The sequence below is a fragment of the Coffea eugenioides genome, chromosome 8, assembly GCF_003713205.1.
Source record: "Coffea eugenioides isolate CCC68of chromosome 8, Ceug_1.0, whole genome shotgun sequence".
NCBI lineage: Eukaryota > Viridiplantae > Streptophyta > Magnoliopsida > Gentianales > Rubiaceae > Coffea > Coffea eugenioides.
In genome coordinates, this window is record NC_040042.1 from 34,725,971 (window position 1) to 34,751,494 (window position 25,524).

Sequence of the window (25,524 nt, forward strand, 5' to 3'; positions counted from 1 at the left end):
GATAATAGTGCTCAATGATTCGAAAATATATACGTGTATGAGTAGTTAGGGATACCATAACCTGAAAAACTTTCATTTATTAATCTTCTTGTACATTTTAGCATAGTTTTATATTCTTCATTTTGTTGATCATCCAAATAATAGAAGAGTTTTAGTAGTATCAATAGTTGTCTATTCTTCTATATGGGTTCAACCATTAATACTCTATACTCAATCACGATTTATATACTTGCAAAAAATCGCATGCTAAATATTTAGCAATTTATAAATGCAATATTTGACTGTAAATTGAATTTAATTTTATATGCATACCTCGCACTCACCAACCACTATTTCTTGCTTAAACAATTGAGGACGGGAGTTCTATTTAATAGATAAATCCCCTGTAATCTATCGTGCGAAACATTAAATGCGTATTTACACTTATTGAGGGCATTGAAGGAAGCGTCCCCAGTAGTACCTACAAGCTTTAACGTTCCTGCTCTGCCCTATTTATACTGGCCTCTAAACTGTGATCCGAACCGTTAAACTTGCTCACTCAGAAGATCTCTAGCTAGTCATTTGCGGCTCGAAAATTCAGCATTGAGAAGAAATAGAGAAATCTTCAAAATTCCTTGTGATTGCTTCAGGTAAGTCTCTCTTCTGCATGCACACAAAAATTAAGATTGCTTCAGGTAAGTCTCTCTCCTGCATGCACACAAAAATTAAGTTAAAAATTTCTGCATCGATCCCCTTCATTTGTGATGGTTAGACTTTGCTCCTCTTAAGATTCAAGAAATTCTTTCATATCCCACCATAATCTTAAAAATGCTCAATTATATCCTTGTAAATGTTAGACTTCCTCAACCTGAGTTTTTTGACAAAAAAAATGTAAGTGTCCCCTTAATTTTACAATTTTTACTTGTACTGCCCTACAAATCCCAACTTCTTTTACAGTTTGTACTTGTATTGCCTTACAAATCCCAACTTCTGATTTCACCACTACCACAAACACACTAAACAAGCACGGACACGTTGACTTTGAAATTCAATAACAATTGAAACCTAATCACTATTATTAAGCTTATATATTTTATTTTATCTTAAATTACTAAATTTTATCAAAGTCTACTCGTAACACCTCCTTACTTTTGAAAATTTTTGTGTGAAGACATAGAAACTGCTCATGCACTACAGGGACATTAGACATTTCAAATGGTCGAAGCCTCAACCATTAATATATAGATCTCTTTTGGACACATCAAAGAATACATGAGTAAAAAAAGAAAAACACATACATGTTAATCAATATAATTGGTGTAGCTTATATTATTGAACTGAACTTGCAAATTAATTTGTACTGGCCATAGAAGGAGAAGCAATAGCAAAGCTGGAAGCCTCAAGAGTCCTACCGTACCAGCTGAAGCATTGATAACAGCTCTGGACTGGTTTTGAAAGGCGTTAGGTGTGAGGCGCCCATGAATTGCCAATGGGAGTCTGGGCGATCAAAGGAGGCGGAAGCACAATAATTTAGGGTGGACCGTTCCCAAAATTCTATAGAAACGAGGTAAGAATAGTCAGTTTTAGGTGTAGGATGGCGTTAGTGTCAATTCGAGTCAATATTCGGAGGAGGAAAGGAAAGGAATCTAGCGTGAAGGAAAGGAGAAGCAATAGCAAAGGCGGAAGCCTCGAGTCCGACCAGCTGAAGCATTGATAACAACTCTTTAAAAGCCTCAATCAAGAGTCCTACCAAAGTGCATGCATGTTGAGATTCTAGCTTAATATGCACTTCCGTTTTGACACTTGAACACTTCTCAACTTTTTTTTTGGACACTTGTATGTCTTCTATATATAAAACATAGCTATGGAATTATAGTAAACCAATAATTATAGTATGTAGTACCCGAATTGATATTATTGATAAAATAAGAAAAGTCACTAGCTAGTAGCAGCATGCTACTCTTACAAAGTAGCAGAGGACGAAACGACCACTAAACCCACACGTTGTCAAATTACTAAAGAGTTACCAATACTGATTAACTCTACAATAAACTCTATCGCATCTAAGAAAAGATGTTCATTGAAGAACTCCATTCCGTGCAGGACTCCCAATTTTCTCCAGTGCTACTCAGAATTCTCCTCTATCCTGCAACATCGATGCTGAAGGATGATGATTGATATGGCCAACAAACTCGAATCCCCAGAGGCTGAATAATGGCTGCGTATCATAAATGAAAGGCATGCTAGTAGAGAACAACTAGAAGAAATTAAGGCGTGGCTAGTTTTGCATCGACATTCTACTAAAACACGGAACGCACAGGGAGGACTGGCTTCCAATCGTTTACGAAAACTGGTCCCAAAATTCAGCAGAAGCACATCAATTTATGATGGACCAGGAAGCACAATAATTTAGAATGGACCTGGGAACCGTCCATCCGTCCTGGTCCATTCTAAATTATTGTGCTTCCTGGTCCATCATAAATTGATGTGCTTCTGCAGAATTTTGGGACCAGTGCTCGAGTGTCGGATCAATTCAGGTACTGCATACAATTATTATTCGATTACTACAATTCCACAGCTATGTTTGATAATTGATATACGGAAGAGATAGAACTTGATCAAATGAAGTTGAGTGGTGGTCTAAGCACTGTATCTCAAATTCTTTTGCTCATAAAATTAAGAGGCTGGCATTAACTATAATAGTCCATTCTATCTGGCAAGCGAGGAAAATACAGATTTTCCAGCAGATTCAAATTTCTTGTGTATGATAACTGTGTTGAAGTGGTTGTCACCACTATTCAGATGATTGTTGCCTTGGCATGTTGTTACCAATCTTAAAAATTAGTATATATCCAGCAAAGACCTTTGTCTAGATCTAAGGACAGGAATTTATTATTATGTTCCTAAATTTAATATTATTTTTTAAAAAAGTTTAATATTATGTCATGAATAAAAGCCCATATAGTCTAGCTTATTTTTATTATTCCACATCATTAGATATTTAAATAAAATGGATGATTTGTTATATGGAAAAAGTGAATTGAGAGAGTGTCGTAACAGCCGAAATGAGACGTACGCATATGAGAAAGGAAGAAGTTTTCTCAAAGTTTTCTTTTATTTTTTATTTCTTAGAAGTTAGTAATTGTTTGTTTTCTTTATAGAGGAGTTTATGGATGGAGTCAGGAGATAGAGTGGTTGTTGGGTGTCAAACTAGCGAAAAATAAAATTCCTACTCTAAAAATATAATTGGAATATAATGGTGAGTAGGGTCATATTAACAGGGATTGGGTGATTTATTTTCTTAAAGAAACAATAAATAAAATGGGGGATTGGTAGGAAATTAATCTAACTAATCAAATTAAATAAAGGCAAAAATACAAAATTAATAAAACTAAATTAGTAAAAGACAAATCACCCGTGCTTAATGTGGTCTTGTGTGTTAAGCAAATATGTATTTTTCTTGATTTTGAGTCATTTTAATCGTTTGCTTGTAATTGCCTTCACCATATGATGTAGAGAAAATGACATGTTTCGTCCTTCACATTTCGTAAAAATATTCTTTTCGTCCCTTACATTTAAAACGAAGCAAATTGGTCCTTCACATTTAAAAACCCAAACTTTTACATCCTAGAAATAAACTTTCAGTTGTGAATCAAACCATCTAACAACCCGGTTACAAATTTTGGGGATAGAATTGATAGATCACTTGCAAAAACATATTTCCAACAAATAAATTAAAACAATTAAAAAATCTTAATTAAAACCCGTTTGCTTCTTCAAAAGAACGAAATAGTGCTAAAACTCTCAAGCACTAAACCCTTAGACATATTCCTCAGTTTTGTTGCACTAAGGGTTTAGTGCTTGAGAGCTTTAGCACTATTTCATTTTTTTGAAGAAACAAATGGGTTTTAATTAAGATTTTTTAATTGCTTAATTTATTTGTTGGAAATATGTTTTTGCGAGTGATCTACCAATTCTACCTCCAAAATTTGTAATCGGGTTATTAGATGGTTTGATTCACAACTGAGAGTTTATTTCTAGGATGTAGAAGCTTGAGTTTTTAAATGTGAAGGACCAATTTGCTTCGTTTTAAATGTGAGGGACGAAAAAAATATTTTTACGAAATGTGAAGGATGAAACATGTCATTTCCCCTATAATGTACCCTGATTTGATTAGAACTGTTAAACGAACGAGTGACTGGTAAGTTCAATTCGATTTGGATAGTATAAATTCAAGTTTGGCTCATTTGTTTAATTAAATGAGTCGGGTCAAACATCAAATTAAACTCATTTTCTAAACGAGCCGAGCTTGCGAATAGTTTGTTAAACTCATCAAGGCTCATTTGTACAATTGCTTCGGAGTTCAATAACTGTTGAGACCTAATAACCATTATCAAGCTCAATTTTGTTTAATCTTAAATTGCTAAATCTTATCAAAATTTACGAGTAACAACTAATTACTTTTGAATATTTTTGTGTGAATACATAGAAACTGCTCATGCACTACAGGGACATTAGACATTCTAAATGGTTGAAGCCTCAACCATTAACATTATAGATCTCTTTTGGACGCACTAAATAATACATGAGCAAAAAACGAAAAACACATACATGTTAATCAATATAATTGGTGTAGCTTTTACTACTAAATTGAACCTGCAAATTGATTTGCAGTGGTCATTGAAGAAGGAGCAATAGCAAAGGTAGAAACCCCAAGAGTCCTACCAGCTGAAGCACTGATAACAACTCTGGACTCAACTTTAACTGACTCTCATCCGTCACGTTGTCTAGTTTCTCCATAGTTATCGCCTTAATCTCATTTCTTGTAGAACCAAGGGATTTGTCGGGTGCCTTCGATAATAAAGCATGTGAGAAATCATATGCAGTAGTGTCAAGTTTTAAGCTGATATGTATTTTTCTTGATGTTGTTCATTTTACTCTTGTGCTTGTATTCATCGTTCACCATATAATGTACGTTCAATTCGGGCCATCGTCCAATCAAATGAATTGCTATTTACAAGGGAAATTGTATTGAAATACATATAAGGGATCCTTAGTCTTCAATTGATCAATTTCTTTGGTTTCTAAAATTTTTAGATTTAACTTGTTTAAGTTTACGCCACATAATGTTGTGAATGAACGAACCATTTCATCTTAGTACCTTTTCGTTTAACTAGTTTTGTTGATGATAGTCAACCTAATCTATTGATAGTTTTGTAGTCATGCAAAATTGGTGTCTTTCAAGGAGAGAATCTTGTTTGAGGTTTAGACATCTCGAAATTGCAGCTTGATTTAGTTATTAATCAGAATACCTACTTTAGATTTCTTGGAGAGAAGTTTTGTCCCCTATTTTTATTCCATCCACCAAAATGATCCCAACTGTTTCCCTAGAAACAAATCTGGTACAGGAGCAAAGCTACAAAAGTAACTCAGTGGAGGCAAACTTAACATGTGAAGTTATACCAATCAACAAATATCAAAAATCTTCAAGAACAAAACTGTCAATACTTGTTTGTTCTCCTATTTCCAGCCTGAATAGGTAACAATATAAGCAAAATGCAGCATGTTTTTTCAAAATTATACTCCCGCAAAGTTTTATAAGTGAAGGCTTAAAGCATATGCATTTTGGTAATGGGGACAATATACACTAACAATGGGGGCAAAGTGATAAAATCTTACAGATAAATTATAAACTTAGATCCGGTCAGTATGGGCAATTGCCCCTACTGCTCCCATGTCATCCCCGTCTCTGATATGGTACCTCCTCATTATTTTGATATCCACCAATAGAATTATTTCAAATTTTAATGCAATGAAACACTTGCAATTCCCTGGGATTTTTTTAGGTGTGCCTAATAATCACTATTACAGCGAACACAGTATTTAGATGTTGGTTTTTTTAGATGTTTCTTGACAAAACATGGAGGTGAATCCCATAAGATTCAACAAAGCTAAAGAATTAAGCTATGGAATTCAACAAAGCTACAAGATTTGGCGTAACAAGCCAATTCAGGAGCTACTATTTTTGCCTCGGATTTAGATCCATATCTGTAGCATCAGACAAAAACCTTTGGAATATACTCTACTACTGGTCCCATTCTTGAAAAATCATCATCGTCACTATTCAGGAGCTGAATAACCAATTAAGAGTCTCCTTCAAGTGTAAACTTTAAAATTGATAGGTGTCCAACTTGTGAAATAATAAAATTCTATTCAAAAAATATATATTATTGAGTATAGTGGTAAGAAGGATCGTTTCTACAGGAATTAGGAGAAATTAGCTTCCTTCCAAGTAAGAATTAAATGGGGGGTTTGGAAAATTAAAATAAATAATCAACGTAAACAAAAACAATTAACCTGATGGAAATTAAATTTAAATCAATAATAAGCAAGCTCTAGCTAAGGAGAAAACTTCGAAAGTGGTTCACACAACTGCTCATCAATGATAATTTCATTTATTCATTAATAAATAAGTTATAATTACCAAACAAGCGATGACAATTAGTTTTTCCTTATTGTGCTGATAGTTAAGGTACACCTGTTAACCGTTTTCCTAATCAAGAAATAATCCTAGGTATGACTATGGAATTTAATTTTCTGAGTGCATTAAAAACTAGAGAAACCCTGTTCTAATCAACAAACATGCTATGAGGGTTTATTTAGATTATATTATATGTTTCCCTAATATGAAATCAATCATGCCAATTACCACTAATTTAAAATAATTAAATAATTACGAATTTAACTATCTTAATTGGCATTAGATTGTTAAGTGGAATTAAATATTGGACCATTGATATTCAAACAACAATGAGAAATCAAATCAGGAAACATATAAATATTAACGAATAAAAGAAATAGATAAATATAATTCAATTTTATAGTTGTAGTTGAACCAAATCCTTCGTTACCCTTGACTAAAATAAGAAAATTAATTGCTCTTCATTGAGAAGAGTCCACGCAATTTCCTTGATGAAAGTTGCATACACCGTTTGTCTATTAAAAAAAAAGAAAAGAAAAGAGAAGTTCGTCTCCTTTTTATTGCGAAGACCAATAGCCAACTAAAAGCCAGAGGGAGACGTCCTAATCCGTTTTTTGTTTCTACTTATCAATCTCCTAAAAAGATATTGATCCCTACTCCTCCTAGGAAAAGTGCATAACTCTTTCCTAACTAGATGGCGATACAAATTGATAAGAGTAAGAGTCTGCCCACTCTAGCCAAGCACCCAATTAGAAGTTGATTTGAAATAGAAAACTCCTTTGTCGATTAGGATCTTGAACTTCCGGACTTAGATACTTGACTTAGGCGTTCTCACGCTGATCAGGTCAGGAGTCCTCTGCTGAAAAGTTTCTTCACGATCCCTTTTTTACTCTTTTTCGCTCCAAAGTTCTACAATCAATATCAATTGCCAAACTTAAGTAGAATCAATTTAATAATGTAATATTTAGCCAAAATTACAAAAAAAAATATTTACAATTTCGCTCGCTAATATGCACCCTATAAAAAATGAACAGATTTTTTTGCAGCATTAATTAGTATGTATGTTCTAAAACTAATCTACTTTCAGGGATTTGTTTTGTACTCTTATATTAGTGCATTCATATGAATGACATCTTTATTATTTTGATTACGCATGTCTTACATTTGAATAATAATGTCTTTAGAGTAAATCTAATTGATGAAATAAAAAAGGTTATGATGATGAGATTTAATCAATTACTATTAAGGTTTATTTTTAAATATTTTTAGTTATAGTATTTACAATATAGGACATCGTTAATATGATCATAGATTATCATATATTAAGTCTCTTATATAAGTAGTAGATCTCATCTACTATTATGTGTAACATCTAAATCCTTATACTATATAAGAATGAGTTTAGGGCAAAGATTTCAACCGCAAGGATGGGGTTATTTTGGGAATATGAGAGTATTTGAAGTGCAATTGGAGTATTAAATATGAATCATTATAACTGATTTGGTTTTTTTTATAATTACTTAAATGACCTCTCAGACATTTAAAGCTATGGGTAAGTTTAACATGTGACAGTATTCGATGGGCAAAGATTTCAACCGCAAGGATGTGGCTATTTTGGGAATATGAGAGTATTTGAAGTGCAATTGGAGTATTAAATATGAATCATTATAACTGATTTGGTTTTTTTTATAATTACTTAAATGACCTCTCAGACATTTAAAGCTATGGGTAAGTTTAACATGTGACAGTATTCGATGGGCAAAGATTTCAACCGCAAGGATGTGGCTATTTTGAGAATATGAGAGTATTTGAAGTGCAATTGGAGTATTAAATATGAATCATTATAGCTGATTTGGTTTTTTTTTATAATTACTTAAATGTCCTCTCAGACATTTAAAGTTACGGGTAAGTTTAACATGCGACAGTATTTGATATCCAATTCAATATTAGGTACAATTGAATTCAGCTTGTGTTTTAGTGGAATTACATAAAAATTCTTTTAATCATTTAATTGTATTAACATCCAAGTCTCTTAATTTCTTAAAGCCTTTCTCAACAGTTATTTGCAAACTTATGATATATAGATGTTAAGACACAATTAATGCTGATTAGTAGAGAAGTTTGGTTTCTTGACTGTTACCATAGTAACCCCCATCTATTCAAATTCATTTCATTTACCTATAACTTTGTTCCACTACAACCATGTAGTCTATTGAATTCAGATGTTGCTATATTAGCTACTACTCTTTCCCATTTTGCAACATCTTTCTCAATAGGTATGTTTTCTTTAGCTAATCTATTTTTTTGGTTGTAAGAAATTTGTAATCTTGCAAGTTGTATGTGCAATACTTTTTTAAGTGTTTTAATTCAATTGCCCATGTTAGATAGGCTTGATAGGGAGGAGATCACATTTGTTAATTGTTATTTGTGGTTTAGAATAAGTTTGTCATCATAAATTTTTTCATTAATAGATTGCATCAACTTCTTTTGTTGTTTTAACTATTAGTTACGGTAATTTTCAAATCATTTGCTACCTTATTGATGATTCCATTTAGGCAATTTTTCACTTCATTTGATTTGTCAATATGTTTAACTATCTACTTAAAACTATTTGGCTGCAAATCTAAAGTATGTACTTTGTCGCGCCCCATTTTTTTGAAATGATGGGTGTGGTGTGTGTGAATAGTGTAGAATATGTGAACGTGTGAAAAGGAAAATAAAAAGGCCATGGGACTTTGGAAAGCGACGATTTGGCCAAATGAAATTTAAAAAGGGTTTTTAAATATAAAAACGGAGTCGCCACTTGGTATAGATTTAGGGTGTACCAAGTCACCCAAAAAGTGTTTTTTAAAGACAAGTAGTAAAAAACCCTTTTAAAAACGACTCCTAGTCCACGTAAGCCAAAGAAAAAGGTTCGGGAGTCACGTTTGACAAAGGGGAAGGCAAGGATAGAATCCAAGGCACCCCTTTGACCTAGCCAAGGCTAGTTGCGCGACTTAACCTTACCTTTCCTAGTTTTCTACCCAATGTATGTTCGCACGTTGGATATGACTATATGAATGCAAAACGGAAAAAAAAAATGCAATCCTAAATTCTACGATGTCTCTTGTGAGGCTTTTGGTCCCAAACCACATGAATTGTGGCGGCCAACAAAGGAATACCTCATAGAGGTCGATTAATGCAAATGAGAGTTCAAATTCAAGTGTGCAAGTGTGAAAGTGTATGAAAGATGCAAGAAATGTAAATGCAAGGTGCTTGTGTGAAATTGTATAAAGTTCAAGTGTTTCTCGTGTGCAAGTGTATGAAAATAGAATAATAGATATATAAGGTAAAGTGGAATTTCATTTGTGAAGTGAAAATAAGCAAGTGATAGGTAAAATGTAGTGGGAAAGTATGGTTTGAGAAATGTGAAACAAATGTGTTTAAGAGAGTATGTAGGTGATAAAAATGAAAGTATGACCCTAGTGGAATGCAACAAGTCGGGTACGGGGGTGGACTCCTAACTTTTCGACTTTGATTTTCCCTTTGATTAGAAGGCAAAACTAGCGTGCTAAGGCTATCGAGTAGCCACACTCGCTCGTTTCCCTTATCTGAAGGGGACTCTCAAGCAAATGAACCCTATAACTAGTATGAGATGCAAAACCTAAAGTGAGGGGAAAGGGGAATCGAGGAGCATGCCAGATGATAAAACTAAGAAAAAATGCATGATATGTAGTGAACAGGCAAATAATGCATTAATGAAAAAACAAAGGAAAAATCCTATTGGGTCTAGCGTTGGACTAGCCCTTTCTATGAATTCCTAATGAAATAATGAGCCACAACTAGCGTTGGACTAGTGTGGTGACGCACATTCATCCATTCCATTCATTCATGGCTATGAAAGCAAGTAGACATGCCAAAACACTCGTAAACACATAGCACATAGCACTTAGCATGCTCGACTAGATGCAAGAGCCTAATAAAGCAATTAAACATGTAACAACAAAAGCAAGCAACCAAGGGGAAGGGGAAATGGACCAGATGCTCTACGAGCCCTATATATTACAAGCCAAGAGGTGTACACATACCCCATGAAAAGCAAAAGGGGAAAGGGAAATGGACCAGATGCTCTCCGAGCCCTATCTATTACAAGCCAAGAGGTGTACACATACCCCATAAAAACTTAAATAAAAGTGAAAGCAAGTAAATGCACGCAAGGAGGTAAGGAAAGCAACGTAGACATGCATATTCACATAACACGTAGGAGCACGTAAGGTCAAATGTAGTGCAAATGAGGGATAGAGTGTACCTCCCTTGAAATTGGGGTCCAATGAAGTGAAATCACTTATTTATCCTCCAAAATAAAAGAAATGGTCAAGGTACCAATTTATTTGCCAAAATTAAAGAAAACATGCAAAGACGGGCTTGCATGGTCATAAAGCTCTTAAATTCATGCATGAAGTGCAATTTAAACAAAGCATGGTAGTTAATTGAAACAAACAAGCAATGAATTGCAAAAATTAAAACTACTAAGGATTAAATTGATGAAATCATTCAATTGACTGGGCCATAGTGAAGAAAAAGGGAACTTGGGGGGTCAAATTGCAAATTTCCTTTGAAACATGCATGCACATTTCATGCAATCACGTAAGAACTTGAGTCTGCAATGTTTTTATACTCTTCAAACGAAATGAGACCAGCTGCAATTTTCCTCAAACTCAAGTGTCTAAATCACAACTTTGGTTAGGTTCTTCCAAACCAAACAACTTCATTCATGCCAAAAGAAACAGAAAGCTTAGCAGCTTCATTCAAACAAACGGAAAATATTAGCAAAAAGCATCAATGGTTTTGAATTTCAGCAAGCAATGGAGCTTGCTGTACTTTGCTTCCAAGCTCAAGAAGGGAAAAAAATGAAGCCTGCGGCAATATTCATTTAGAGTTATGCACTTTCAAGCTTTCAAATGCAGGTTTCATGTAAACTTCAAACCAAACCAGCAAAGACTACCACTTAACGTCATTTAGCATCTGGACACCTTGATTAACACAACTCAGCTGAATATGCAACAAAAATAGCAGCAAACATCCCCCCCAAAAGCTCATGCAACTCAGCCGAAGCTGTCATGAATACCCGCAGGTCCTGCTGCAACAAACTAAAGATTTCGAGCTTGTTGCGGCAGGTTTTGCTGCACCATCCCTCCCCGAAAAAAACAAGATTTATTATAAGGAGTCAAAGAAAGACAGCCCCTGCTGCTGTATCATTTAAAAGCATAACCCAGGTAAGTATTCACCCCCAACGCAGACAAGGGAAAAGAAAACAGCAAAGGGAAACATGCGGATGAGCTTCATCCTTGGCAAAACTGCTGCAACATTTTATAACTTCAGCATATTTCTTTCCTTGTAACCATGTTCATGCCTATTCTTTATTCAAATCAAACACATTCATGCAAGAAGGAACATGCTGGAATCATTGTCTAATAAAATCAGCAAAACTTGGAACCGAAAATGGAAGAAAGCAACAAGACAAGGCCGTGAGTTTCTGGTTCAACAAACTGCAATGTATTTTCCAGGATCATACAATCCAGAGTGTGAGAACCCGTAAACCCTACTATTTTCCTAGGGTTTATTTCCCCTTAATTGCATGTTTTCTGCATTTTCTGGCTTAGAAATATTTTCTTAGTGGATTTTATGAGCAATTATAGTTTTAAGATGATTTTTCTAGCATTGGAGAATTTTTAGAAAATTAAGAGTGAATAGTGGACGTGGGACCCACTAGTGCGAAAAGTTCGGAAAAATTCGGCCATTAAGTGTAAGTTTCGGATACTGTGGAAAATTTATCGGATGTTAAGTGATAAGTAGAATGTGTGAAGTGATTGATGTGAGAGGGGAAAGAAAGATAAGAATGCATTTATGGAGGTGACAAGTGTCACCTCCTCATTGGAAACCTTTTAAGAATCACTATTCAATTTCTTGACTTTTTTGACCAAAGAATTATATATCAAAAAAAATGCACAAAATTCACCATTTTTCTCTCCTTGTTGGCCGGCCACCTTGAGCAAGAAAGGAAGGAGATTTCTTCAATTTTCAAGCTTCTACTTGGTGCAAATCAACCAAAAACATTGGTTACATCCAATTCCATTCCATACAATCTTACCTTCTAGTGCTAGTAAGTTGTTTAGTGAAGCTTGGTTGAAGGTTTAAGGTGTTCAACAACCCCCTCTCTCTTGTTTCTTGGTAAGTGAAGCTTGAACACCCTCTTACACCTTATGAAGCTTAAATTATGCTTATTAGTGAGTGAAGTGCTGAAATTTCTGGTTTTATCTTGGTTTGAAGTGATTTGGTGAAGTTTTCTATTTTCTTGGGAATTTTTCTGGTTTCATATGAAATGATGTTGTGGCCATCTTTGATGATTGGCAATGGACTATAATGGCTCTAGTGGATGTGAAATGTGGATAAATGCAACTAATTTTGGATTTGGATGGAAAATTGGAAAGTTAGGGTTTGAAAATCCCCAATTCTGTCCGGTTTTAGATCACTAGGTTAGAGGCCGAATTAGACTTTGCTCAAAACATGAAAGTTGTAGGTATTGATGTGATGGAGATGCCTGTAAAATTTCAGGTCATTTGGATTAATGTAGAATGAGTTATGACGAAATTACTGTAGCTGTTCTGCTTTGGACAGAATGCGAAAACTGCGATAGTGATTGGCCATTTTGACTGGTTTTGGTTTGGATTTTGAAGTTGTTGTCTTCTGATGAAATATAACTGAATGTCTTAGCTAATGTATGCCTTTGGAATTTCGGCATTTGGACTTGTATGGACTGAGATATATCGATTACAGTTTTCTGTGTTTTGCAAACCTGTTTTGGTAATTCTGGTTTAGTATTTTGCAATTTTGACCTAGTTAAGCTAGGAACTGGATTGAGTGCCCTTCTACATTGTTGTAGCCCTGTTTCATAGCTTCGAAAAGGGGTCCTTACACCCCCAACCGATAACCTTAGTGAAATTGACGCCATTACCGCATTATACGCTCAAACACGGTTTTTCCATCAAGGCTTAAGCGAAGGCCATTTTCTAATTTCTGGTTTGCTATCATGCCTACTTATGCATATGAAACCCTATTGGGGTTGTGTTTAGCATTGTTTGGTGACTCGTTCTCGAGTCTCATTGTATGTGTTACATGTTCTAGGGCTTGAAGGTAGTACTCGACGGCTTGGTGATCGTGGTACATGAAAAACCACTTACTTGCTTGGTGAGTATACTACTCACTTACTTGTTATAATGTGGCTTTGTGCTATGTGTATTGGATGCCTTGAAGGCTTACTTGGTTATTGGAAATGATTGAGGTGAGGGTGTACTTGATCGCTCTCACCCCTTGTGATTTTATTCATGGCTATTGATTGTTTTACTGAAATACTGCACTGGATATATGAGATACTGCATTCCATTCATGGAAACTGATTTGGTGTCGTTGGACGAGTATCCAATGGCTTTACTGCATTTATGAGCTCAACCCCGTATGGTAGTTAATTGGATCGAGCCGGCGAGGGCTTGGTCGTGAAAATTATCATGCCACGGGGACTGTACTGGGGAACCTTGTGGTAATGAGACCCTTGGTTCCGGTAAACTCGAGTATTACCAAAAGCTACTGAAATGGAGTGCGGGCCCGGTTGGGGTATGTTGGGTGGAAGGAATGGAAGTAAAGAGTTGTCTACGGTTTGGTATTTTAACATTGACGGAGAGTCAATGAGATTAGTTCAAGATTGCAAGCGTGGAAATGGGCTCTTGAGAGCCGACCGTATCCTTTTACCATTTTGCTTTATTGCTTATTTGTGCACTTTAAATGAAGGTTCATTCTTATATGACTTTGATTGCTTATTGGGTGGTATACCACTGGGCTTTGGCTCATTCCGTGCTATTTGTTTTCCTTACAGGGATATAATTGCTTTTGAAAATGGACTGGATAGTCAATTGCCATACTGAGCTTGTAAATGTCTTTTGTATAGCTCTTGAAATGAATCCCTAATGTATAACGGGTTCATTTCCTTTTGATAGGCAAATCGAAGGTGTACTTCTTAATGAATGGTTTTGGTATGCCATTTTGGCTTGACAATGTTGATTCCATTGTATATATGTGTTTGGTACATGTTTGGATGAATTTCGGATCACCACGACTTTCAATTGGAAAAGAAAAAAAATTTTGGCGGGCATGAACAGTGGCGAATCCGGCCAGGAATCCGGCCAGAAACTGGCCGGATTGAAGGCCGGATTGCCTGAGAAAAATTGGAAACCCGGCCAGTTGCTCACTGGCCGGTATCCGGCCAGACAATCCGGCCGGAATCTTGGCCGGATTGCCGGCCGGATTGAGTGGTGCTTTTGAAAAAAATTGAGTTTGCTCACTGGACAGAATCCGGCCAAGAATCCGGCCGCTAATCCGGCCAGATTCCGGCCGGATTCTGACGTGTCCTGCACTATTCATCTTCGGCGCAAATTTTCATTTTTTTTATTTTGTGTTTTCTGACTTGTTTGCGCGCGCAATGGTATGTTCCGGAACGTTATAGAACGACGTTAACTGTACCGTAGTCCTGGCGAGAGCTGGGCAGGCAGTCCGCTAACCCCTTTGGTTCGCCTTAGGGGAAGGTGGGGCTGTCACACAGAGCATGCACAAGAGGAAAATCTGAAGGTACGTATTGCAACATTCACAAATTTCTGGATTTCACTTATCAGTAAACACCTCCACTAATAAATCATCGATCATCCAGCCTACAACAAGTCTGTCAAACCCCCAAGCCAGCAGAATTTGAGACTTACGCCTCTTATTGCTTAACAATCAGAATTTCGCCAACCCCACAAAACAGTAAATAACGAGACATTAAGACAGCAACCATGATAAAAGTCAAAGAGTCAGATGAAATATCACAAGATTCGTGTCTTTTGGACTTGGGTTCTCATGAATACAGCGTTAAAACAAAAAAAGGAGAAGCAAGAACGATCACCTGAATTGCTGGGGGCCGAAGCAAGAGTTTCTACTGCGCTCTCGTTCGAAGTCGAAACTGGTGCGGCAGGGTCAGGGAAGCTCTTTCACGGACAGATTCGGTGATCTTGCAGTTGTTTTTTCTTCAAGATTTTTGAATAAAAATCGTTCCTTTCACTTTGTAGCTTGAGCAGATCCTGAGATTTTCTTAAAAGAATCTCAGATGGAAGAGGTATTCACGTTCAAAGTTGGCTGAAAGTCAACCTTTTCTAAAATTCTGCAGAATTTCTTTTCCCAGCTCACGGCTTCTCTTGTTCCTCTCTTTGCTTCACCCTTGCCCGAAGCCTGTCTTCCCAAAACCAGAAAACTCCTTCTCTCTCTCCTCCCTTTCTTACTCTCCCTCTGCCCTCTGTTTCAACGTCACCCCCAGCTCTCTCTCTTGGTCATTTTCTTCTCAAAACCCAGCCGTGATTCCTTCCTATGGTTTCTTTCTTGCTCTCCAGATTTCTCTCCTCTCAACCCTCAGCCCGTAACCCTAGCTGTCATAAGACTTTTCCTTCTGCCGCAGCTTTCTCCCCAGATTTCCAGCCGTCTACTCACTCAAAAACCTCCCCTCGATTGTCCCTCCAATCTCCCCTGAAACTCAGCTCTCATCCTTTTCTTTTGCCGTTAATCTCTTTATCCCCCGTTGGTTCTCTTTGCTCTCGGTGGTTTTCTTTTCTCCCCAAAACCCTCTTCGATCCTCCTCCCTTGCGGCTGTCCTGCTGCTTTCTTTATATATCAAATGATCCTCCCTTCAACCCTAAAACCTCCGTCCTTTCTTCCTGTATTTGCAGCCCAAGGGGCTGCCTGAGGTCCTCCCTTGCAAGCTGCAAAAACGCAGCTTGCAAGTCGCGTTTCTTCTCTTTTTTTTTTTTTTTTTTTTTAACCTTCAACTTAATAAATACAGAAATGATAAAATATAAATAATAATAACAAATTAACAAAAACCAAGTAATAATAATAATAATAATAAAACAAAAATAACTTTAAACAAAAAACTAAACAAAAATGGCCATTTTTAATTTTTCAATTTTTTTTACTTTTCATCATTTTCTTTTCTCAAAATAACTTAATAAAAATAACTAAAGTGCCCAAAGATTGAATAAACACATTTTTGTGAACAAATTTTCCTTTTTCCTTTTCCTCTTCATTTTTTCATTTTTCATGATTTTCCTTTTTCTCTTTTTTTCATTTCAAGAAATTCTATGCTAAAAACTTAAAAATAAAACTAGACACTAAAAACTAAAAATGAACTCGACAAATAAAAAACTAAAAATGAAATTACACCAAAAATTTGGTGTCTACATACTTCATTACTTTTAATTGTTTTCTTGAATTGAGTAGATTAAGATGTTTTAGTACTTTTTTTGAGGTAATTATTCATCTAGATTAGCGTGTTAGTTATTGTATATCTTTGCAACTAGGTCAAAAACTGATGTTTTATGATTGTAACCCCTATCGAGAAGGAGATGCTTTGCTAAATGTCCTAAATCATACAATAAATCATAATTGATTGATTTATCAATGTGGAGCTTTCATGATGATATGTCTTTGGAATTAATATAAATCCAAGAATTTGGCTTGCAAGAACCGAAATTCCACTAGCAATGATTTCTTCAAGTATGCTAATTTTTCAAATCTCACTTATATGACAAGATAATGAGGTAGATTGCCCTCATATCAAGATCAAATTCAAACTAAACGACAAAATTTAACATTCCTAAAATGCATGAGCAGATATAAGTAGATCTTTTATTCTATTAGATTAAACGCAAAGTGATTAATCATCTTTTATAATTATATTTCATTGCATATTATATTTTTTGACTCAATATGTAATTTATGATTTTTCTGTTTAATATCACATAATAAAATTGTCATACTTCAATTCTTATACTACAAAATACTAAATAATAATTATTAACTATCTTTAATTATAGGTACTATGCGCGGGCTTTTTCTCCTAGTGATTAAGATAAGGATTAGAGGACTTAGGAGAAGGAAAACCTTTCATTCTAAGTAGTTTCACAATCAAATTACTCTTAAAAAAAATTGTGAACTTTTCCCTCTAATTTTGCCATTATGCACTCCCATATTTTAGCATTGTCTCCTGCATTTTCATGCTCATTCTCCATTAATTTAATTCACCAAGGTAGCCCGGGTATAATCTCCAGCGAATGATGACATATTTGTTCATCTATCCATTTACATCCGGACTTTATATAATAGTACACAAACAACAATTACTACTAATTATTTGAGTACATTCAAATCTAACTCCTCCATTACCTCAAGAAGTGTGCACTCAGCATATCTTCCACCAAGATTCCATGGAGTCCACAATGTTCTCACAATCCTATTCAACTCACAGTCAACCATTGAAGGTATTAGATTCGATCTTGGGTTCTTCTCCTTTGTTCTTTTACCTTGCAGCTCCAACAATGAAAAGGCTCTAATTTTAGAGGGATTCGGTGAAAGAGATAGTACATATCTCCTTTTAATTATAGTCTAGATCTAGATCTGTCTACAAGATGGTTGGACAAAAATGCCCTTTTGATTTCAAGAGCATTAATGACTAAACCAGCGCAAGTACTTAAAGTGTACACTTTTTTATGTTCAGGGAGTACTTTAAAATAAAATTTAGATTATGGGCCAAAACTTGACAAGAATGATAGTTTAAGGACTCCCTAGGTACTGTAATCTACTGAAAATTAATTGGAGGAGAGTTAAATGTAGAAATGGATAAAACTCTAGTAATCCATTGGCCCATTAATTCTCTTCAACTAGGCATTCCAAATAGGAGAAAGAAAATGATTAATTAAAACAAGAACTCACACACACACACACACACACATATATATATATGCAAATTAATTTTGGGGTTAATCACATTTTATCCCCTTAAAGAATACCCCATTTCTCAGTTTACCCCCTAACCTTTAATTTTGCTCACTTAACCCCCTTTAGGACAAAATTGCCCTTGCATTATTTTGACTTTTCATTTAACTTGTTTTTCTTTCTTTTATTTCTTTTTCTCTTTCTTTTTTATTTTATTCTCCCTCTTTCCCACAAAAATCTTCATCTTAATGATTGAAATTAAAAAAGAGGAATTGCAGAGATCTATCTTCTCCTTAAATGATAAAAAAATATTCAAATCACATTCCTAAAATACAATTTTTTTAGCCTTTCAATTCTTTTAATTTTGGGTATTCCTCTTTCCTTTTTAGTTTCTCATTTTATTCTCAAGAAAATATCATAAGATGAAATTATTTTCCTTTCTTTTATTTCTTTTTCTCTTTCTTCTCTCTTTCATCCTTCCCAATAGAAATTCTATTTCAACGAAAATTTTTGTTTTGAGTTTGTAATTGCATATTTCTGGGTGAAGGTTTAAAAGGCATCAAAAACTAATTTTGATTTTTTGTATGATGCCACGTGTCACAAATTTCAATTGATGATTATTAATCAGGTCACAATTTCATCTTAAGGTATTTTCTTGGGAATAAATAAGAAACTAAAAAGGAAAGAGGAAAACCCAAAATTAAAAGAATTGAAATGCTAAAAAAATTATATTTTAGGAAAGTGATTTGAATATTTTTTAATCATTTGAGGAGAAGATAGATCTCTGCAATTCCTCTTTTCTAATTTCAATCATTAAGGTGAAGATTTTTGTGGGAAAGATGAAGAATTAAATAAAGAAGAAAGAGAAAAAGAAATAAAAGAAAAGAAAACAAGGCAAATGAAAAGTCAAAATAATGCAAGGGCAATTTTGTCCTAAAGGGGGTTAAGTGAGCAAAATTAAAGGTTATGGGGTAAACTGAGAAATAGGGTATTCTTTAAGGGGATAAAATGTGATTAACCCTTAATTTTGTATCTTAAGTTATCAATTTTAGGTTTTGGATTTACGGAGGAATTAATTATGTTCAGGTACCAAAATTGTGTGGGTTCAACTTAATGGGTAGTGGCCAGTGGGTCAAAAAATGGCCTAATCGGGTTCCAAAGTGTTGTATGCTTGAGATCCTTATAGAATTCAAGTTAGTAAAGGACTCCAAGACTATAGTCTCCAGCCCAATCAGGACCATCCTAGAACAAATTCAATCCAAAGTGTAAGAGTTCATTCTTCTTAGTTTTGACAGGTTAAGTGCCCTAATTTAATTTCTAAAACAATTCTTGTTTCTTTTTCTGTTGCAATTATTATTTTTTTTATATGCCCCGGGATACAGCTAAATGGCATACTTTATGTAAAGCAAGATTGGTCAGTCAGTTGAGAGTGGAAAAATTTTATGAGATATATAATTCAGGTGAAAGTCTTCCAGATTTGGTAAGTTCAATTTCAAGGCTATAATATCTGCTTCTTTTTTTTTTTTTTTAAGGGAAGCAGAACTTCTCCTCCTTGTTTTACACTTCCAAAATCACATGGGCCTCTATTACAGCATTTTGTAGAAGTTTCTTGGTTTTCTTGCGCAATTTCACAGAAACTCAAAGGTGAGCTCAATTACCATAAAAGAAAAAGATCTCAATTTCCAAGAAATATCCCCAAAAAACAATAATTCAACCAATATAAATTATATTTTCTCAGAAAAGAAAATTTGAAAGTTACTTTCGTATAATTCATAATCCAACTTGAATTGTTATTGCAATGTGAAAGAAAAATTAAGGATGCTAACAAGGAATATTGGCAAGGAGAGCAGTATCATGGAACTTGCATCTTCAAGACTTCTCTCAAGGCTATATTCGTTCTGCTATAAACCCCATCAAGCACAAGTTTGAGCCGATTTGGTAGTTAGAATTAAGGCGATGTCTTGATTTGTTTATTTAACATAAAATTTCTCCTTCTTGTTTTACCTCCAAAATTACATGACCCTCTATTATATTATGTAGAAGTTGCTTTTCCGTGCTATTCTTTCGCAATTTCATTATTTCGTAGAAACTTAAAGGTGAAATGAATTATCAAGAAATATCCCAAAAAAAAAAAAATCTAACCAATATTAATCATATGTTCTAAGAAAAGAAAACTTGAAAGTTACTTGCTTGTAATTCATAACCCATGGTGAATTGTTATTACAATGTGAAACAAAAACGGAAGCATGCAAACACGGAATATTAGCATGTAGTGCAATATCATGGGACCGTATTGGCACAAAAAAAAAAAAACGCAGTGAAAGCAATTTTAACACATATAAAAATGTATGGGAAGAGAAGGACAATAAATATACAATAAATACTCAATAATTTTATTAACACAAAATTTAATAATAACAATATCAAGTCGTAATTTTTTGCTTAGATAAATCACAAATCTCAACTTAGAAACTTTCCCTCAAACTCGCTCTTTAAAAGTCGACTTGACTCAACTCAACTTGACTTGACTCTTCAAATAATAATAGCTTAGTTTAATTTCCATTAGGCTTGCTTCCAAGCCTCTCTCAAGGCGATATTTGTCTTGCCATAGCCCCCATCAAGCATAAGGTTGAGCCCACTCACATACTTAGATTCATCACTTGCTAGAAATACTACTGCCTGTGCTACATCCTCAACCTCAAATACCGAATGTTTCAAATTTGCTGCCTGGTAAAACCACCCCTCTGCCTTCTCCTTTTCCACATTTCCAAATTGCCTCGTCAGCAATGGAGTTGGCAGGGCAAAAGGAGAAACACAATTGACTCTAATCCCATGTTGGCCTAATTCCACGCACAAGCTTTCACTAAGCCCTAAAAGGGCTTTCTTAGTCGTGGCATATACATGAGTCGCATCTCCGGCTGTCGCTGCACTAGAAGTGAAAATGATGCTTCCTTTCTTAGCAGGGATCATGACTTTTGCTGCATGTTTGGCACACATGAACGCACCGAAGACGTTAACGTTGAAAACCCTCCTGTAATCATCGTAGCCGACATCCGATATGTTCTTACAGTTGTCGATGATGCCTGCGTTACTGAAAATTATATCAAGCTTCCCGTGCTTGGCTATGGCTGTCTCCACTGCATTTTGGACATCAGATTCGTTGCTAACATCACAATGGACGTAAGAAACAGCTTCCTTGCAGCCAAGATCTTTGCATAAGGCGCGGCCGAGTTCATCTTGGATATCAGCTATGATAACTTTTGCACCATGATTGACAAATAGCCTTGTGGTGCTTTCACCAATGCCGCTGGCTCCACCAGTGATTATTGCTACCTTCCCTTCTAGTCTTCTGGTGCTGGTCAAAGCCATTGAAGAAGAGTCTCCTATTTCACTTTTCTGTAATTCAAATTTCCCTATGAAAATGCCAATGGATACACGATGAGATCTATTTTATAGAGACCAGATCTGTTTTTTCCGCTGAAAGATAATTAAAGAATTCAATTTCTTATTAGTTGTTGATGGGTTGTTAATATTTATTTAAATGGAACATTCACAGAAAACAATGTGGCCTTGTACCAGTTGACTTGAAGATGGCCACTATGAAAATGCCAAGAATACACGATGAGATCTGTTTTGTACCGACCAGATCCCTTTTTTCTGCTGAAAAGATAATTAAATACTTTAATTCCTTATCAGTTCTTGATGGGGTGTTAATATTTAAATGGAGCATTATCAGTTCTTGATGGGGTGTTAATATTTAAATGGAGCATTGACAGGAAACAAAGCGGCCTTGGATCAGTTGATTTGAAGATGGCCACTATGAAAATGCCAAGGGATACACGATACGATCTGCTGAGCATTCAGATTTGCTTTTCGCTGAAAGATAATTAAAGAATTTAATTTCTTATTAGTTATTGATGGGGTGTTAATATTTAAATGGAACATTCACAAGAAAACGAGTCCTTGTATCTGACGGGCTTTTTATATACGTGCAAGTTAAAAAATCCGATTTACATCCGTTTCACTGCAAGTATAGTCAACTAGTAATTTAGGGTATATATCGAGTGGATCTCATAAGGAAGATTGCAATTACCGACACTACTAAAGTTTCTCTATTATTTAGACTATCAATGAATTATAATAAGTAAAACCTACTGCACTTATACAAAAAAATAACAAATGAAAGCTCCATAGATTGTGATATCCCTAACTACTCATGCAAGTGCTATATTTGGATCATTGAATACTATTATCTAGGCTAGTTATGGTGTAATTTCCTCATGCATATGAAACCTATTTTCGTAGTGAATCAACTATACTCATAACTAATCCATACCTATTCACATGGTTATGAAATTAGCTACAAGTTCATTTCTTCAATGAAATTACATGAAATTAATCACTAAAATCACATAGGTGCACCTCTACTCTCGTGAGTGTACTCCCTATGTTTAGCACTTCTTGAACCAGTGTTAAATCTCAATTTTCACTGCTGAAACAACACCTTAGATAATCACAACTAATGGTACCAGATTAATCATGATTTTAAAGAGCTTGCTAAATAACTTGCTCAAATCATAGCAATCAAATAGCCAAATAATAAACACTAACAATCATAGAAAGTTCAACCAAACCCAAGGCATAAACTTTAAAGACACATATTGAACACAAAATCCAGAACTTGCATATTAACTATACTTAAGAATTTGATATAAAAGATAAAGAGTTGGAGAAGAGATAGCCCATGTCACTTGAGTTTCAACTCCTCATTCTTCATTTCTATCTTCATCCTAATCTAGTCAAGATACAAGAATGGATGAACTATACTAGTCTATCCTAAACTAACCTAATACTCAGAAGATGAAAGAGCTACATTTCTACACTATCCAAGTTCTCCTGTATGTCTCTCTATTTTCTTTCAATCTTGCAAGTTTTGACTATATAAAGATGAAAGAAGTCAAGAAAATGAGGCCTACACCACCCTTTTACAGCTGCAAAGTAGTTCTCACATGTCTGGCATTGCATGTGACTTGTTGGAAGTGAAATTGAGTTTTTCGCATAAAGAGCAGCCTTCTCTGATCACAATCCGGCCAAGTTCCGGCCGGATTGCTACAGTGACATTTTGGTGCACTTTTGTTCAATTTTCAACTCTGTTCTGATTTTGTGTCAATTTCAACTGATCTTTTCTTGATGATAAAAGCTGATTTAGCTCTTGACCAGAACATGAAACTTGTAGCCCTTTGAGTTAGCTTTCCAATGCATGAAGAATCACCTCATTTGGATCTGTGTATGCTGAGAATGACCAAAATACCCTTGACTGTTCATTGCCCTGTTTCAGCTACGACCAATAGAAATTAGCTACAGTAATTCGGCTTTTTGACCTGGAAAACCTTCAAACTGGATTTAGATGTCTTCACCAAAGTTGTAGATCTATCTCTTATCTTCAAATTGGTTTAAGAATAATCTCAATCTGATCACTGTAGCTCAAGTTATAGCCAAAATACGAAAATGTGTCAAAACTGTCAAAATGCACAAAATCCAAGTAAAAAGTGATAAAAACCTCATTTAACCACTTAAAAGCATTTTTCACCAATTATAGCCAAAATGATTCAATTTCTTCCAATAATATACCCAAAGTGACTAAAAATAATATAAAAAGTCATACAATTATTACATAAATTAGTCACTTATCAGTATCAGTTCTTGACTTGAAGATGGGGATACACACGACACGGTGAGATCTATTTTGCGAATGTTTTTATGCTAAATATAATTAAAGATTTTAATTCCTTATTAGTTATTTATGGCATGTTAATATTTAAATGGAATATCTATACTACATATAAAGGCTGAGGGAGGGGTTTAGGGTTAATATTGGAGTTAATATTTATCGTCAATTTATGAACTTCCTTTTTTGATCTTATAAAAGCCACTTTTACTTTAATGACCTATAACTATCCATAACTATTTTTACTTTTAAATATATGTTTTCAACATAATTACTCCTAAACATTATAACTACCAATATAAAATTATTTTATGAAAAATATTTAAAAGATTAAAGTTTGCTTTAGTAATAAAAATTTTACTTAAAATATATGACCATAAATATCTTTTTTTTTTTTGATTGCACACACATTGGATGTACATTGAGCACTAGTTCACATAAAACAAGGAGGCCTTGGATCAGTTGACTTGAAGATGGCCAAGCCCAGCTCCGACCATGATAACAATGAATAATTTTGATTCTTGAATACTTTAGCAACATCTACATTAAATGTCTAAGTATGAATGTAAGGTTTATGTGATTGTTATGTTCAGTTTTTCAATGTTAAGGTCCTCTCTTTTGCCGCTCTATTCCTGTTAAGGTATACAATAACGAAGCCATATTTCTCTAATCCTAAAACTCATAGTGTAAAGTTCCACAATTACGGTAGCATGTTCATAAATCATAAGTGTCTGGGCTATAACGTAAATTTCAGTAATTCTTCTAGCATTCTCAGACATTGCCAGGCATATTTTCGTTGCTGTTGTCTGTTGGGGTACTGGCATGGGAAGGCGGTATATCACACGGAAGAGAATTCCGAAAGAAAAAGTTTCACGAACTAATTTCTGAAAACGAATCAACGATTTGAGAAAACGAGAAAGAACTCTCTAGTTTATTGGAAAATCCAACAAAATTTGATAAATGTTGATGAATGAATAAGAACGATCTAGTGCTGTCTATTTGTAGGTTACAACGTTTATTAGCCAAAAGAAAATAAAAAAAAAAAAACACAATAAAAAAGGGCGCATCTCAGCCTGACGAAGACCGGCGCGAAAACTAGCGCTATAGGCGGCGCCGGTCATTGCTTAGCTCCTCAGCTCAACAGAAATCAGACGAAGTCCGGTGACTCATCCCCGGATAAATCCGGCGCTGGACGTTGTCTGCCTCACTTCGTTCGGTATCAGTGTAGTTAATATACTTTTTTTTGGTTTTGGCCACAAGTGCCCTCGTATGTTCATTTTGCAGTGTAAGTTGAAGTGAACTGAAGTCTGAAAATTAGGATTTTATTTTTGAATAAAATTTTATATACACTGTCAGTGTATACACTATCACGTTTGGATAGATGGCGCATGAGCAAATTTTGGATTTAAAATTCAAATTTTTGCACATATGACATATATCTAATGATGATAGTATATATACTGACAGTATATATAAGATTTAATCATTTACTTTTCATGTGATTGCT

General features: G+C 34.9%; 1 protein-coding gene and 1 long non-coding RNA gene across 3 annotated transcripts; one reads left to right on the forward strand and one right to left on the reverse strand.

Annotated features, from left to right (window-relative positions):
• The first annotated feature begins 409 nt into the window (after nucleotides 1–409).
• LOC113781052 lies at nucleotides 410–5,013 on the forward strand. 2 transcript variants are annotated; one of them, XR_003469549.1, is made up of 4 exons: nucleotides 410–629; nucleotides 1,350–1,546; nucleotides 2,083–2,516; nucleotides 4,654–5,013. It is a non-coding gene; the product is annotated as an uncharacterized LOC113781052 (long non-coding RNA). The 2 variants fall into 2 exon arrangements; XR_003469550.1 differs by lacking the exon at nucleotides 1,350–1,546.
• Nucleotides 5,014–20,851: 15,838 nt separating this feature from the next.
• LOC113780625 (secoisolariciresinol dehydrogenase-like) lies at nucleotides 20,852–24,796 on the reverse strand. Its single transcript, XM_027326406.1, has 2 exons — nucleotides 24,664–24,796; nucleotides 20,852–21,702 (listed from the first exon to the last, which is right to left on the reverse strand). Exons 1-2 carry the CDS (start codon nucleotides 24,794–24,796, stop codon nucleotides 20,852–20,854), a joined length of 984 nt encoding a protein of 327 aa, XP_027182207.1.
• Between the last annotated feature and the right edge of the window lie 728 nt (nucleotides 24,797–25,524).

Coding starts and splice junctions, on each gene's coding strand:
- LOC113780625 (XM_027326406.1), bottom strand. CDS start 24,796: ATGTCTGAGAATGCTAGAAGAATTACTGAAATTTACGTTATAGCCCAG. Junction 21,703..24,663: donor AGAAATATGGCTTCGTTATT/GTATACCTTAAC, acceptor GCATTTTCATAG/GGAAATTTGAATTACAGAAA.